This window comes from Seriola lalandi, unplaced genomic scaffold (genome assembly GCF_002814215.2).
Source record: "Seriola lalandi dorsalis isolate HSWRI2012SDOR001 ecotype SW California unplaced genomic scaffold, Sedor1 jcf7180002054256, whole genome shotgun sequence".
Taxonomy (NCBI): domain Eukaryota; kingdom Metazoa; phylum Chordata; class Actinopteri; order Carangiformes; family Carangidae; genus Seriola; species Seriola lalandi.
In genome coordinates, this window is record NW_019524809.1 from 1391086 (window position 1) to 1404305 (window position 13220).

General features: G+C 39.1%; 1 protein-coding gene across 1 annotated transcript; it reads left to right on the forward strand.

Annotated features, from left to right (window-relative positions):
• Positions 1–5484: 5484 nt before the first annotated feature.
• On the forward strand, positions 5485–12495 carry LOC111653993 (transgelin-like). The gene is made up of 5 exons (XM_023404802.2): positions 5485–5653; positions 9344–9530; positions 9634–9805; positions 9963–10065; positions 10179–12495. Exons 2-5 carry the CDS (start codon positions 9351–9353, stop codon positions 10327–10329), a joined length of 606 nt encoding a protein of 201 aa, XP_023260570.1. The 5' UTR covers positions 5485–5653; positions 9344–9350; the 3' UTR covers positions 10330–12495.
• Positions 12496–13220: the final 725 nt, after the last annotated feature.

Below are 13220 nucleotides of genomic sequence, written 5' to 3' on the forward strand. Positions count from 1 at the left end.
GGTTTTGTTAATTTCAGTGGCCTCACTATGACAATGTATAAAGGTAAACTGTTTACCGTGTCCTCTGATGCTAACAATAAACTACAGAGAAAATATATTATTTGTAGGTATTTAGACATAGACCAAAGCATTGGACAAATACAAAATTTGAAAATTAGGAAGTTTCATGACAGCATAATTTGAAACTGTCTAGACAGGCCACATTAAATAGATAATAAAAAAATAACTCTGATGAGAACAGCTTGGTTGTAGTTCTAGTTAATCCATGAAATTTGATCTCTAGATCTGACAAATTTATTTTGCTACTTGGAAATTGTGTTTTTTTTTAATTATTTATTATCAGTCATCTACAATCACCTTCTAGATGTAGTGATTTAAAATCAAATATATTGTGGAGTTGTGTATTATTAGATTCTATGGCTTGAGTTTTAGACAACATAAAACAATGCAAGTTATAGTTTATAGTCTTAAAAAATGCCCAATCAAAGCAGCCTAAAACTCTGTCTGTTGAGTGAAAATAAAATGATCCAAGGACTATGGCTAAGTCTAAACAAATTTTAAAAAATTGAAATGACTGATAGAATTATCACTATTTTAAGTGACTTCTAAAACTCTATCGACTACACGAGTCTTTAGATCTTCACAGCAGCAGCAGCTCTGTAGGCACATCAGTGCTTTGAGCTAAATGCTAACATGCTTATAGTCAGGTATAATGTTAATCATGTTTAGCATCTTGGCTTGGCATGTTAGCATGATAGCATTTGCTGATTAGCACGAAAAAGAAAGCACTGCTGAGATTGATGGTATTGCGGGTATTTGGTCATAAATCAAAGTATTAGACAAGTTAAATATTTGACCTGATGACGGTGCTACATGAAACATTAAAGCTCACCAAAGCTATTACAGTTCATCCTGAGGGAACGTGAATGTGTGTACCAAATTTCATGGCAACAGTTGTTGAGATATTTCAATCTGGAACAAAGTGGTGGCCCAACAGACCATCCCCAGAGCTGTACTGTTAGCATGGCTAAAATCTATTTATGTTTTGACCAAAGACAGCCCACTCTACTATTTATTATTTAGTATTTATAACTCTGAAAAAGTCAGAAAGCACGTAGACAGATTTTATGGAACATCACATATTGTTTTGGTTTTTGGACCTAAAATAGGTTTGTAGTTGAATTATTCATCCTGAGGCAGACAACATCAAAAATCCCCTCCACTTTTCTTTGATGATCTCCCCTGGTGCTCACTTATTCTTCTCCATCTGTTAAGTTTCTTTTTCTGTGAAACAGCTTCAGGTTTTACACCCTGATGACATCACAGTTTTGTGTCCACCATGCAGCTCTTTTTCAATTAGCAGCTCTCAGTGGGGCCATCAACACCCAGCGGTGTGTCCATCTAGATGAAAATAAAATGAAATCTGTTAAATGTGTCCTCAGGACGAGGTTGAATCTAGAGGTGAGTGACTATAATACATCAAATTATCCTCCCATGGAACAAAATCATATTGCTTGTTTAAAGTAGAATGTACTTGTGCTTTTATCTGTTTGTACTGGAGTGTTAATTGTCCTCTGTGGTGTAGTGTTAAAACTACACCACAGAGGAAGAAGCAATGAGAGGATGTCACCTGCTAGCTGAGCCACCAGATGTTGCTGTGGTGCAGAAACAGCTGGTAGAGACTCATAGGGGGGCTGATCAGTAGCTGGCATGAAATAGCCAATAAATAAATGAATAAATGAATAATTGCTGGATTTCTACCTTCCTGCAAACATAGCATTTTGGAGACGCAAAGCACAATGAGCAAACTCCAAAAAGAGTGAGTAATGCTAGTTATGGTAGAAAACCATCAAGTTCAGGCCAGGTTATAAGGCAAAGTAAAAAAGATTACATCTTATCACTTTGACATGAAAAACAAAGAAATGCTGACTGTGTTTTCCCCTCATTCAGAGCTCACTCACATGTGGAATTTTTCATCTGTGTGTATCTTCACCGTTTACAGGTTTGCTGGATAATGGTTCACATATTCCCACGCACACACACAGCTATCTATCATCTGGTTGAACATGAACTTTCCTCCAAGTCACACCCCTCTAGCTCCCCACCCACCATGTCAACCAGTTCACGGTATATTCACTAGATAGGGTCTGTTGCCAATGGAAAGCCTTTACTTTGATAGTAATACCAAAGTCCAAAAACACTTCATTACAACTAAAACTAAACATTTTTAATTAAGTATCAAAAATAAAAGCATTCATTATGCAAAATGGCCCATTTATGAGTTTAGATATTTACATGTAAGCAGCAATTTAATGTGTTAGCTGGTCAAGTTAAAGTTATTTATTTTATATATATACTGTATCTTAAATTATACAAAAGTATTATATATTGTAAGCATGCTATATACTGTATGTCTCTTAATCTACAAAGTAACTAGTAACTATGGCTGTCAGCTGAATGTGCCTCTGAGATGTAGTGGAGAAGAAGTGTAGACATATATAGAAGTACCTTAAACTGGAAGGATACTTTCGTATAAGTATTTTCTTCCATTGGTCATTGCAGACTGCATCACAACTTCATCTTCAACTTCATTTGAGGCTCAGATAAAGCCATTTTGCATGAGAAAGTAATGGACATAAATGTAATATCAGTATAGGGTCCAAGGATGAGTCTCAACACCAGATGAGGTTGCAACAAAAATGAAGTATTGCTATAAAAATACATATATACATCCATCTGTTCATGGATACTTAAATATCAAACTGGAACATTTGTTGGTTAATCAATTTGACAATTGAAAAAAATGTATCTAACAACTTTGATAATCCATTAATTGTTTATATCTCTTAAAGCGGAAATGCCAAAAATTCTCTGGTTCCAGCTTCTCATTTTTGAATGTTTGTCTTTTTCTTTGTGTTCTTGGGCTGTCCATTTCAATATTTCAATTAACATTTTTAAATGATTTCTAACATTTAAGTACTGACTAGTGCTTAAAAGTACTTAAAACTGACTCTTAAGTAAAAAGAACAAACAAAAGCTGGGTTTGATTTTTTTAAAAAAGGCAGAAGTGTAAAATGTGGAAGATTTAAAATAAATAAATTAAAACAGCTGATTCAAAAAAAATATTACAGAAGCTCTGAAAGGCTTTTTTTGCCAGGATAATTTTTTTTCATCTGAAAACATTAGTTCTGCTCCTTCTTTTGGCTAGAAATGTATTTTAATCGCTGAAGGCTTTCTGCCAGAAAAGCTTTGGGAAGTCAAGTGAGATGCGAGCGAGTGCGAGCGAGAGAGAACAAAGTGTGATGGAAGAATGAATCACAAATAGGACATTCACAAAGGCTTGGGTATGAATCCTGTTATATTTATTGATTTAGTTAACTTATTGTTTTCCGTTCTTAATTTTTATTTCAAGCCTTTCATCCAGAAAATCTTAATGGCGCAGTTCTCGCATGCACGAGAGGTATTTTAAATCTTCCGAATGTGGCTGGGACGTGGCAAGACCTGGATTTAACTGAAAGTTTAGGAGCCACTCACCTCTTTAAAAACCAGTTAGTCCACAGATCCCTTAACGATACAGACGAAAAGTAAATGGACCGAGACAAAGATTTCCCACAAGATTACAAATTTATTCAACAACAAAGGTTAAAAAGTCAATATATAAAAACAACAATTTATTAAAGTTGGTAATTTAAAAAACTATAGAAAATATAAAAAGAGGTGCTTCAAGATCTGATCTGTCTAATCTGAAAATTCACACTGGGAGAGAGCACCTCACCACACTCCAGTGCCCTACACACCCACACAGCAAATCAACAAAAGGGATGCAAATAAACAAGTGAAGGAAGTGCACAATTTACCAAACACTATTAAGGGGTTGTGGTGAAGCACAGGTGATGAACTCTACCACCAAACCCTCCACCGTCGGGCCGGCCACACTCGCTGTCGCACCTACAGCACTCGCACAGGGACAGAAAAACACGTATTAGATCACAGCAAGGATAAACCTTCTTGGGTGAAAATAACCAAATGAATGCCAGAAGGGCCAACAGCGTACAAACAAAAGAAACAACTAACAGAAAACACCAAATTAACTCAAGGCTAAGTGCAAAGCACTATATTAAACAACAAAACTGAGCAAAACTGTTAACTAAACAGTTAAAACACAATAACTAAACTAACACAATCACTAAACAGAACAAACCGAGCAGAGACAGCACTCCACAGGCTCACCAGGCAGCAGAGAGAGAGAGAGCAGCAGCATCAGGATTGATATATAACCTTCCCCAAACAATTAAAACCAGGAAGCAGGCGTAACCTCATGGTGACCTTGAAGGGATCTCCCACTACCTGCTACACACACAAAAAGGGTACTTTAGATTTACTGTATAGACCGACAGAAGTAGATACAGACATTATTACATGTCCCTGTTCTTCTTCTTTTTGTGTTATTTTTAAGTTGATTTCATTTGATTACACCATGTATTATCTACCTATAATAAAAATTAAATCAAGCAAACAATATGTTTAAAAATAAAAGTGGTGACAGTGGAAGTAACGTCGGCAGCTGACCTGAACTTGCATGCAGATACAGCATGTGCTGTATCAACCACTTTCAGGTTGTAATCATTAATCCTGTGGACATGCTGGTGGTTGAATATTGTAGCTAGGTGTTCTGCTGTTGATATGACACAAAAAATGGATGACATAAACATTCCCAGCAGCTCTTTACACCTTCATTTTCATTATGGGCCCAGTCGATGACTTCATACATTGCCAACTCCCCACAGTTTTGTGTCTGATGTCACGGTTTCACATCAATGCCCCGCCAGGTCCTGACTTGTTCTTGTCCAAGGGGGCTGACATGACTGGAATGCCTGGGAGGGAGTGTCTCGGCTTGTTGTCATAGAAACCGTCTGGCTGTACTGAAACTGTGCACAGGGACAAGAGTCGCTTCGGTTCGTCATGGATTTACATTTTCAGCTATTAGGAAAAATTGTTGTGGTGTGTCATGACCTGTTCTTTTCCTTCCTCTTCTTTGTGCTTTGACATGAAGCTCAACACAGTGCAGGGATTTACATTCCACAGCTGCCTGCTGCCTGTTTCAGTTTCAGACAGATTTGAGAGGCCGCAAACATCACACGTTTGAATAAAGGCAGTAAATGATCTACATGTGCTTCACTGCTCTCTAATTACTGTAACTCCCTTCCTGTGCTCCGCAAACTTCACTGTTCTCAAGGATTTTATCATCCCTCCCTCCTTTCCTCCTAATCCTGTCTTGTTCTTTAGCGGTAGAGGGAGAAATTTGGAGAATTCTTTTCAGTGACCACACCAAACTCTCCAGTCACATGGCCTCTTTTTCCTTCCCGTCCTTCTCCTAAATAAGGAATTACAATTTGAGTGAGGAAAAGGAGAAAAAGCAAAGGGGCGGGTCATAGAGTGAAATAAGAGGACCTGGAGGCGTATCTCTCTCATGCTCTCTCTTTCTGTTGAATGTGGTGAAGTCATATATTTCAGACAAGAGTCTTTGCTGTATTTATACTGGCACTCCTGTACAGTGCACTCTGCACTGAGTTGTAAAGAAGAAGAAGAAGAGCGGGAACGCAGCAACACGAGCTCAAACCCACCTGTACTTACCTGAAAGCTACTACACAAAGTAAGTAAACTCTTGTCTCTTGGCCTCACTCAGTAACCTCCAGTTTTTCTAGTTTCTACACTGGCAGTCAAAAGATTTCTTTGCTGCTTTGAGGAGCTTGTAGCTACCTTTGTGCAGGAAACATGAGAAAAAAATGAAGTATAATGTATCACACACCCCACCCTCGCTCTCTGTCTCCTTCGGTCTTGCTCATGTTTGATCATGCAGGCTAAACGCCCAGTTAAAGTTTATCTCTTTGTGTACGGAACAGATAGCCTCTAAATGACCCACGAGTCCGAAAATTCTTGTGTTATGAAATCCTCTTTCTTTCTACCTCTCAGCTCTCAGCTCTCTTCACAAATGCCTGCGGCAAAATGTGAGGCCTCACAGTTTCAGGGAGTGTTAACAGGTTCAGCCTCTGACAAATCTCACATCAGAGACTCTTGAACATGTAGCCAGTGCTGTCTAATAACATGTCATTTTCACTTCAATATATGTTCTGAACACCAGACTGCTCCCGTTCAGGATATGGAAATAAAACTCTGCATGTGTCTGTTACACGTGATGTGACATTTATGTACCAATGTTAAGTTTTATGTGCAAGCATGTGCTTTTGATTGTGAGATAACTTTAAAACTGCGATTTTAAGTGTTTGGGCTGCTCTTGCTATCTTTGAGTGACAAGGTAAACTAAAGAGCATTGAGATAACAGTGTGGCTCCGCAGCAGCTAGGACCATGCAGACCAAAAGGGAACACACTCATGTACTCAGATATATCAGATATAATCATATTGACTACTTTATCCTTTTAGATCCATTATGTTCATATCACAACGGTTTCAGAGCAACCTTTTAGTCTTTTCTCTAATCAGATTTCACTGAGTTCAAATGGTGTAACCACCGATGACGTAGTTTTATGCAGCCTTGCTGCAATTGCATGAAAGTTGTGAAACATCTTGTAACGGATGACTCCAAACTGCTATGATACAAAAGCAGAAGAATCTGGGCGGGGTGATGAGAATGATTATTATAACAGTAAGAACTGGAGTTGAGTCTGAGTAAGACACTTAACACTCAAACTGCACATGGGCGAACATGGAGGGAAGGGTAGCTGAACAGTGATATCATTTATCAGACATGTCAGTGTAAATGCTAGTGTAAATTATATATAGTAGGTAAGAGTGTTTATATAGTCATTACAGAAGCCAGAAAGCTGATTCGGTGTGAGGTTACATATTGAACACTGAAGTCTACAGAATGATTGATCAAAGAATGATCAATTTAATATACTTATTTTCCATACTTCTGAATCACCTCAGTAACCTCAGCAGCACACATCCGTTATCGACATCCTGCTTTTTGTGGGGGGTTGTAGCTGCGACTCTATGATTACAAGATGTTCCCAGAAGCTACCGGGCCGCTCCCAGTTCATTTCTAAAGCGCATTGATGGGCCAGTCCCACTCCGTCCCTGCCCTGCTATATCTGTCTGGAGTCTGTTTTACAATCAAGTTCTCAGAAAAAAATCACTCCTGGAACTGACAGAGAGACAGAGGCATGACTTCATCTTGTGACATGCAACCAGTGGTTTACATGTGTAGTTCAGAGCTCAAAGTGCAGGTCAGACTCAGGGTTAATCTGAAGTGTTACACGCTTGACTTCATCATTCTTCACTGTTCACTGCATGTTGAGATAAGTCCTGATGTTTGCAGCTGCTGGATGTTCTGTGGCTGTGCCCCGACACCACAAACAGAACTCTTCTGATTGAGAAAGAGACTGTTCAAGAGTTCAGATGTTTGGATATTTACTTCACCCCTGTCGCTGTAACAAACTGGATTTGGAATGACTTAATGGACAGGAAGAGGCTTCTTATCCACATGCCTACATAACCAATGCAACCTCAGACAATAAACAGAGACGCAAGTGTGATCTATGCACTAGGGCTCCAGTGTGGAGCTGTTAGACACTGATGATTTTTCAAACTATCAACACATATTGTGTAAGACTAACAAGCCTCTGTTTTGCAAGGGATGTAATAGGTGTGCCGTTCTGGCCTGGAGGGACGAATGTACTTTATGGTGCATGTTAAATGTGATTTGCACAGATGCACGCAATCCTACATGGTATTTCCAACCTTTTACAATGAAAATATATGCATTTTCACTATAATTACAAAATATATTCTGTATGTATCATACTTGGGCAGGAAGCAAATAAAAGTACGAGCAGCAGGACTTATCAGCTAGTCGTATCAGCTATAAACATCTTCATATTTTATGTGCTTTTCTAGACAATCGCAAATGTCACAGGAATGTGTAACTAAGTGATTCTGATCAATAAAAGCAATAAGTGCATTATGGTGGTTACTAAGGCGCCCTGTCTCATGCTTTCACTGTTTAGGCTTGATGGAATTGTTTTCTTAAAGGTCGTTTCCATAGTGAGCAGCAGTGTGTTGTTTTGTTTAGAGTCCTGTAAACACATAGCTACCTTTGTCAGGGAGGGAGGAAGGAAGTGACAGCTGAATGAGCAAACAGGATGCAGGGAGTGGGGCAGTTCTGCTGAAGCTAAAAGGAAGCTCATACTGCATTAATAAGTGAGACAATTACTTACAGTGAACTGCAGGATCAAAATTCCTCAAGACATTTGGCATTTCCAATTTCCATATACAAAATATTAAATAGTGTGAGGAAATGTGCACATTATATCATTACGATAAACGAAGAAGAGGCTTCAGTGTACTCTGTTGTATTATAGAGAAGCAGAAACACACATACACTTTTGTACCTCTGTCCTCAATTCTTCTGACCGCTGTCTTTGTCCCGAAGTTCTAGCTTTAAATTAACTGTCTGACATTTTGGGAAATTTGTTTTCTGGTTAAGAGCTGGACGAGAAGATTGATACCACTCTCACATCTGTCTGTTGAATATGAAAGTTAAAAAAAAAAACCTGAAAACATTTGTAAGGCTCACTAATTAATATATTAAAGTTCATTTATTAAATCCCTACAAAATACTTACTGTAAAACAACAGTTTTTACACTTTGGCTTTTGCATGGACAAAAATAATGAGATATAACATGCTAATTTGTGAACTTTAGAGTTAGCTAACTTTGTTGCTGTTGGATGGAGTCAGACTAGCTGTCTCCCCCTATTTCCAGTCTTTGTGCTAAGCTGAGCTAACTGGCTGTAGCTTCATATTTTACACACAGACATTACAGAGGTATCAACTTCTCGCATATTCTCATCTGACTCTCTGCCAGAATCCGAATAATCATATTTCCAAAAATGTCAAAGTATTCCTTTAACCAGCAACGCTAGATGCATAATTCTAACACTTACCCCAATCCTGACTTAAACCTATTTTTAGCCTTAGCTAGATAGAGTTCAAATAGCAACAGTAAAATTTCCCCTTGAAGAAGGGAGGACCAGACAAAATTTGCTTACTCAGTCCGAAAGTTTGAAACTAATAGGAGCTCACAAAAAACAGAACACACAACCGAAACACATTCACACTCGCATGCACAGGAAGAGAGTGACTAAAATCTTATTTGCTCTGAATGTGGGCCAGGACAGTGGGTGTGAGCAGGGTAGGGATTTGAATGTGAATGTTGTTACATCTATCAAATATCCATAATGAAAAGGACACAATAGGCTGCCAGTGAGTAAAGTTTGCTGAGCTACTCACCTATCTAACATTAACTTTCCCTCCCAACAGGATCAGCATGGCAAACAAAGGTCCTGCCTATGGTCTGAGCCGTGAGGTTCAGAGCAAGATTGATAAGAAATACGACCCGGAACTGGAGGAAAGGCTGGTGGACTGGATCGTCGCCCAGTGTGAGCCTGGTGTGGGCCGACCTGAGCCAGGCAAGACTGGCTTCCAAAACTGGCTCAAGGATGGATGTGTGAGTGTTGGGTTTCTCTGAACACAAATGTCTCTTTATAGCGGTGTAATTTACATTGTGTACAGTATATTTAGAGGAATCTGCTACTGCTGTGTGCCTGTAGGTGCTGTGTGAACTCATCAACAGCCTGTGCGGAGCCAACAAGCTGGTCAAGACCATCAAGACCTCCGGCATGGCATTTAAGCAGATGGAGCAAATCTCCATGTTCCTCAAAGCTGCAGAAAGCTATGGAGTCACCAAAACTGACATGTTCCAGACTGTAGATCTCTTTGAAGGTGAGACAACCAGCAGAACTCATCTTATTGTTAGAACAGAGTCTTGTTATTACTGTATAAATGAGGAAATTAAACTGCACTGCAGTGGTGGAGAGTCCCTGTCTCATCCCTGGATTAGTGTGGGCTCTATTCATTTGAATTTTTTGCATGTCCTCAGGCAAAGACCTGGCTGCCGTCCAGAGGACCCTGATGGCTCTGGGTAGTTTGGCAGTCACAAAGGATGATGGGAATTACAAAGGAGACCCCAACTGGTTCCATAAGTGAGTATGAGAACCCCCCACCCCATGAACGACCTCGTCTGGTAAAACAAAGGAGGTTTCATTTCAGTGCTGAAGAATGACATTGTGGACTGAGAGTTGTGTGTATGTTGCAGGAAAGCCCAAGAGAACAGGAGAGACTTCTCAGAGGAACAGCTGAGCGAAGGCAGAAATGTCATCGGCCTGCAAATGGGCACAAATAAAGGAGCATCTCAAGCCGGCATGACAGGTTACGGAAGACCCAGGCAGATTATCAACAACCCCTGAAGCCAAGCAGTGCTTAAACGCTCCTCCAATACCCTCCTCCTTCCGTCCTCTGAAAGGCCAGTCAGCGAGGAAGGAGAAACTCTTACTCTTACCTTGGCCATTAGGTGGAATGTGACCTGACTGCTCTCAAGACAAAACTGGACCAAAACAGGGACCAACAAGAACATGTGCACATACACAACACACACTCCATGTTGAGGAAAACACAGAGATAAAGACTTTTAAGTGATTACACAATTAGACAGAGAATTTTACATAGTATTTTTACAGCAACACACTGCTAGGCCACCTTGTAAATAATATTTTTTTCATAAAGAATCATTCCAGATGTTTTGCATGTCTTAACTCACTACCTTAAAATCAGATGTTCTTTTTATTTCAACCATAAGAGTTTAGATTTCTTAGCTTCCAGACATCCACTGGTTCCAGTTCACTTCAGTACACTATAAAAATCAACAGGTAGTGACTTGTAACTCGCTTGAGAGAAGTAATCCATCACATTCAACATTAAGTTTCCTACATTAATGCAACATGGTAATGCATTCAGGAACTCTCTTCATAACTCTTCCTGCATTCAAGGGCACTCTGACATCTGAGATTTTAGACTTTTTAATGGAAGAAACAACCAAATCCATATTTATTTTTCATGGTGCCCCTGTTTGTGTTTCGTCAATCTCCCAGTTTTGCTCTTCTGACAGAGTAGCTGTCAATTCTTGAACGTCAGGATGTCCTTGAATGCACCACGGAGGACAGTTTTGAAAAAGTTCCCTGCTCATATCTGCAGAACAACAGCATAGCATAACTGTAATGTTGCGTTAACAAACATGAATGATTAAGAGTAAACTGAGCAGAGTGTTCAGTGTGATAGATTACCTGTCTCAAGCAACTTTCAAGTCTGTGCTGATTCATTGATTACTGGAATGAACTGAAACAAGTGGCAGCCTGGAAGGTAGGACGTGTCTGGAGTGCTGTGGTTTACAATAATTTTAAGTACATAAATTGAAGTATACATAGATCCACCTGTATAATTTAGAAAGTGAATTGCCTAAAAAGTTTCATGAAAAACATAAAATACAGTTGTGCGTGTTTTACCTACTTCATAACACAGTCTGTTAACTAATTTCTAATCGATGTTGGACCTTCTTTTTAGAGTTGAATGGACGATATTGAAATAAAGTTTGATTTAACTGTAAAGAAGCCTCCTGTGTGATGAATAGATGAACTAAGAGAATAGTAAGCTTTGTTGACATCTAGTGATAATGCTATTGATCACACATTGTGTTGTGTGGCACCAGGTAAACAGAAAAGGATTTTGTACATGGCAACCCATAATAAACAGGTTAATGTTTCTTCAGGTAACTGTAGCCTAACACCTCGCTTTGTTTGCTTTAAACCTGGGCTGCGCTCCACACAGAGATGAGAAGATATGATAAAGTCTGCAAATAAAAAAAAGGAAACCTGCTCAAAGGTGGGAGGAGAAAAAATGATGGGAGGGAGGGAGTGATGATGGGTGGGGATAAAGCCTGGATTTTTCTGGCCGAGCGGCTTCCTCTGGTTGGATGGAATGACAGAAACAAGGGGGGGATTCAGAGGAGGACAATCACTATCCCCTGCCGAGGTTTTGTTTATGCTGCGTTTTTTCTTTGGGTACAGACTAAGCTATTCAGCATGAACTGACTCAGGCCAGAGATGGAGAAGAAAAGCAGGAAGGAGAAGATAGTAAAAGAAGAAAGTAAGGTTTGATGAGAGAAAGAGATTATACAGAGACAACAGGAAGGAGGGGCGCTTAAAAAAAAAGGCTTGATGAAGTGAGGCGCAGAAGATTAAGGTGGCTGGGGTCTGAAGGAGTACAGGTCAAGACAGAACAGGATTTAAGAAATCAGACAGCATTTCCAAAAAAGGACTGATCATTGCAGAGGGAGGACAAACAAAAAGACTTCCTTTTCCTTTTCCTTCTCATTCTTTGTCTGTTAACAGGAAACGGTGTGACACAGACGACTACAATGGTTTATTGTATATCCATGAGAAACCAGTACTGATTTAAAGCAAGTGAAAACAATAAAATAAATATGCAGTTTGTCAGTGGGGTGACATATATTTATGTTTTATTCTTTCATTTTTGGTTTTCTCATCTATTATTTTCACAATAAAAGCATTAGAAAACTGCTTCTCTTGTTTCATCACTGTGCTGTCACACATATTAAATAGTTAATAAAGACTTTTTACACTTGCCTCTGATGTAGTAATATCGTTATAAAGCTTTGTATAATGTCTTCAATATTAAAACGGTAGTGTTGATGGGGCTGCAGCACATTAGTCTCTAAGGGGCAGCAGCTGTCATCTCAGCTGTCATTTAGATAATCATAATTGCCAGAAAGCATTTATTATTTCAACACTAATATTTATTTCAGCTCCAGCAGACTGGTTTGCCTTGGTATAAGTGAACTCTTTGAGTCTCACACTACACTCTAGTTTATCTCAGGGGTCCATCGCTAGTCTTTTAGACGAGGACTCTGATTGCTTCTTGCTGTTCGTCACACATCACTGCCACATTGTCAACTGTTCAGTCAAGAAACAAACATATTACATGAAATGTTCAAGGCAGGTCTGACTGCTTCAGTAAAGTAGCGCAGATTAAAATAGATTCAGCTGTCTGAATTACTATCTGACCTTTAAATTGTCTATTCTAATGTTTTTTATTCAGAGTACGTGACTATCATCATCCACTTTGTTACCATAGGAGGATCATATGGAGCCAATCAGTAGGATTACTGAGGATCTTACCATTCAACTCATAATACAGTATATTCCTTCCTAATTTATATCTTTACTCCGGTAGCTCTAATTTGATCATTTTAAGTGTCTTTATGTTCACAAAATTGATGGGGCAC

Excerpts from the sequence above, each read along its gene's own strand:
- LOC111653993 (XM_023404802.2), top strand. The coding sequence starts at position 9,351 with ATGGCAAACAAAGGTCCTGCCTATGGTCTGAGCCGTGAGGTTCAGAGC. Across the intron at positions 9,531-9,633 it reads ACTGGCTCAAGGATGGATGT|GTGCTGTGTGAACTCATCAA; the intron begins GTGAGTGTTGGG and ends GTGTGCCTGTAG. Across the intron at positions 10,066-10,178 it reads GACCCCAACTGGTTCCATAA|GAAAGCCCAAGAGAACAGGA; the intron begins GTGAGTATGAGA and ends TGTATGTTGCAG.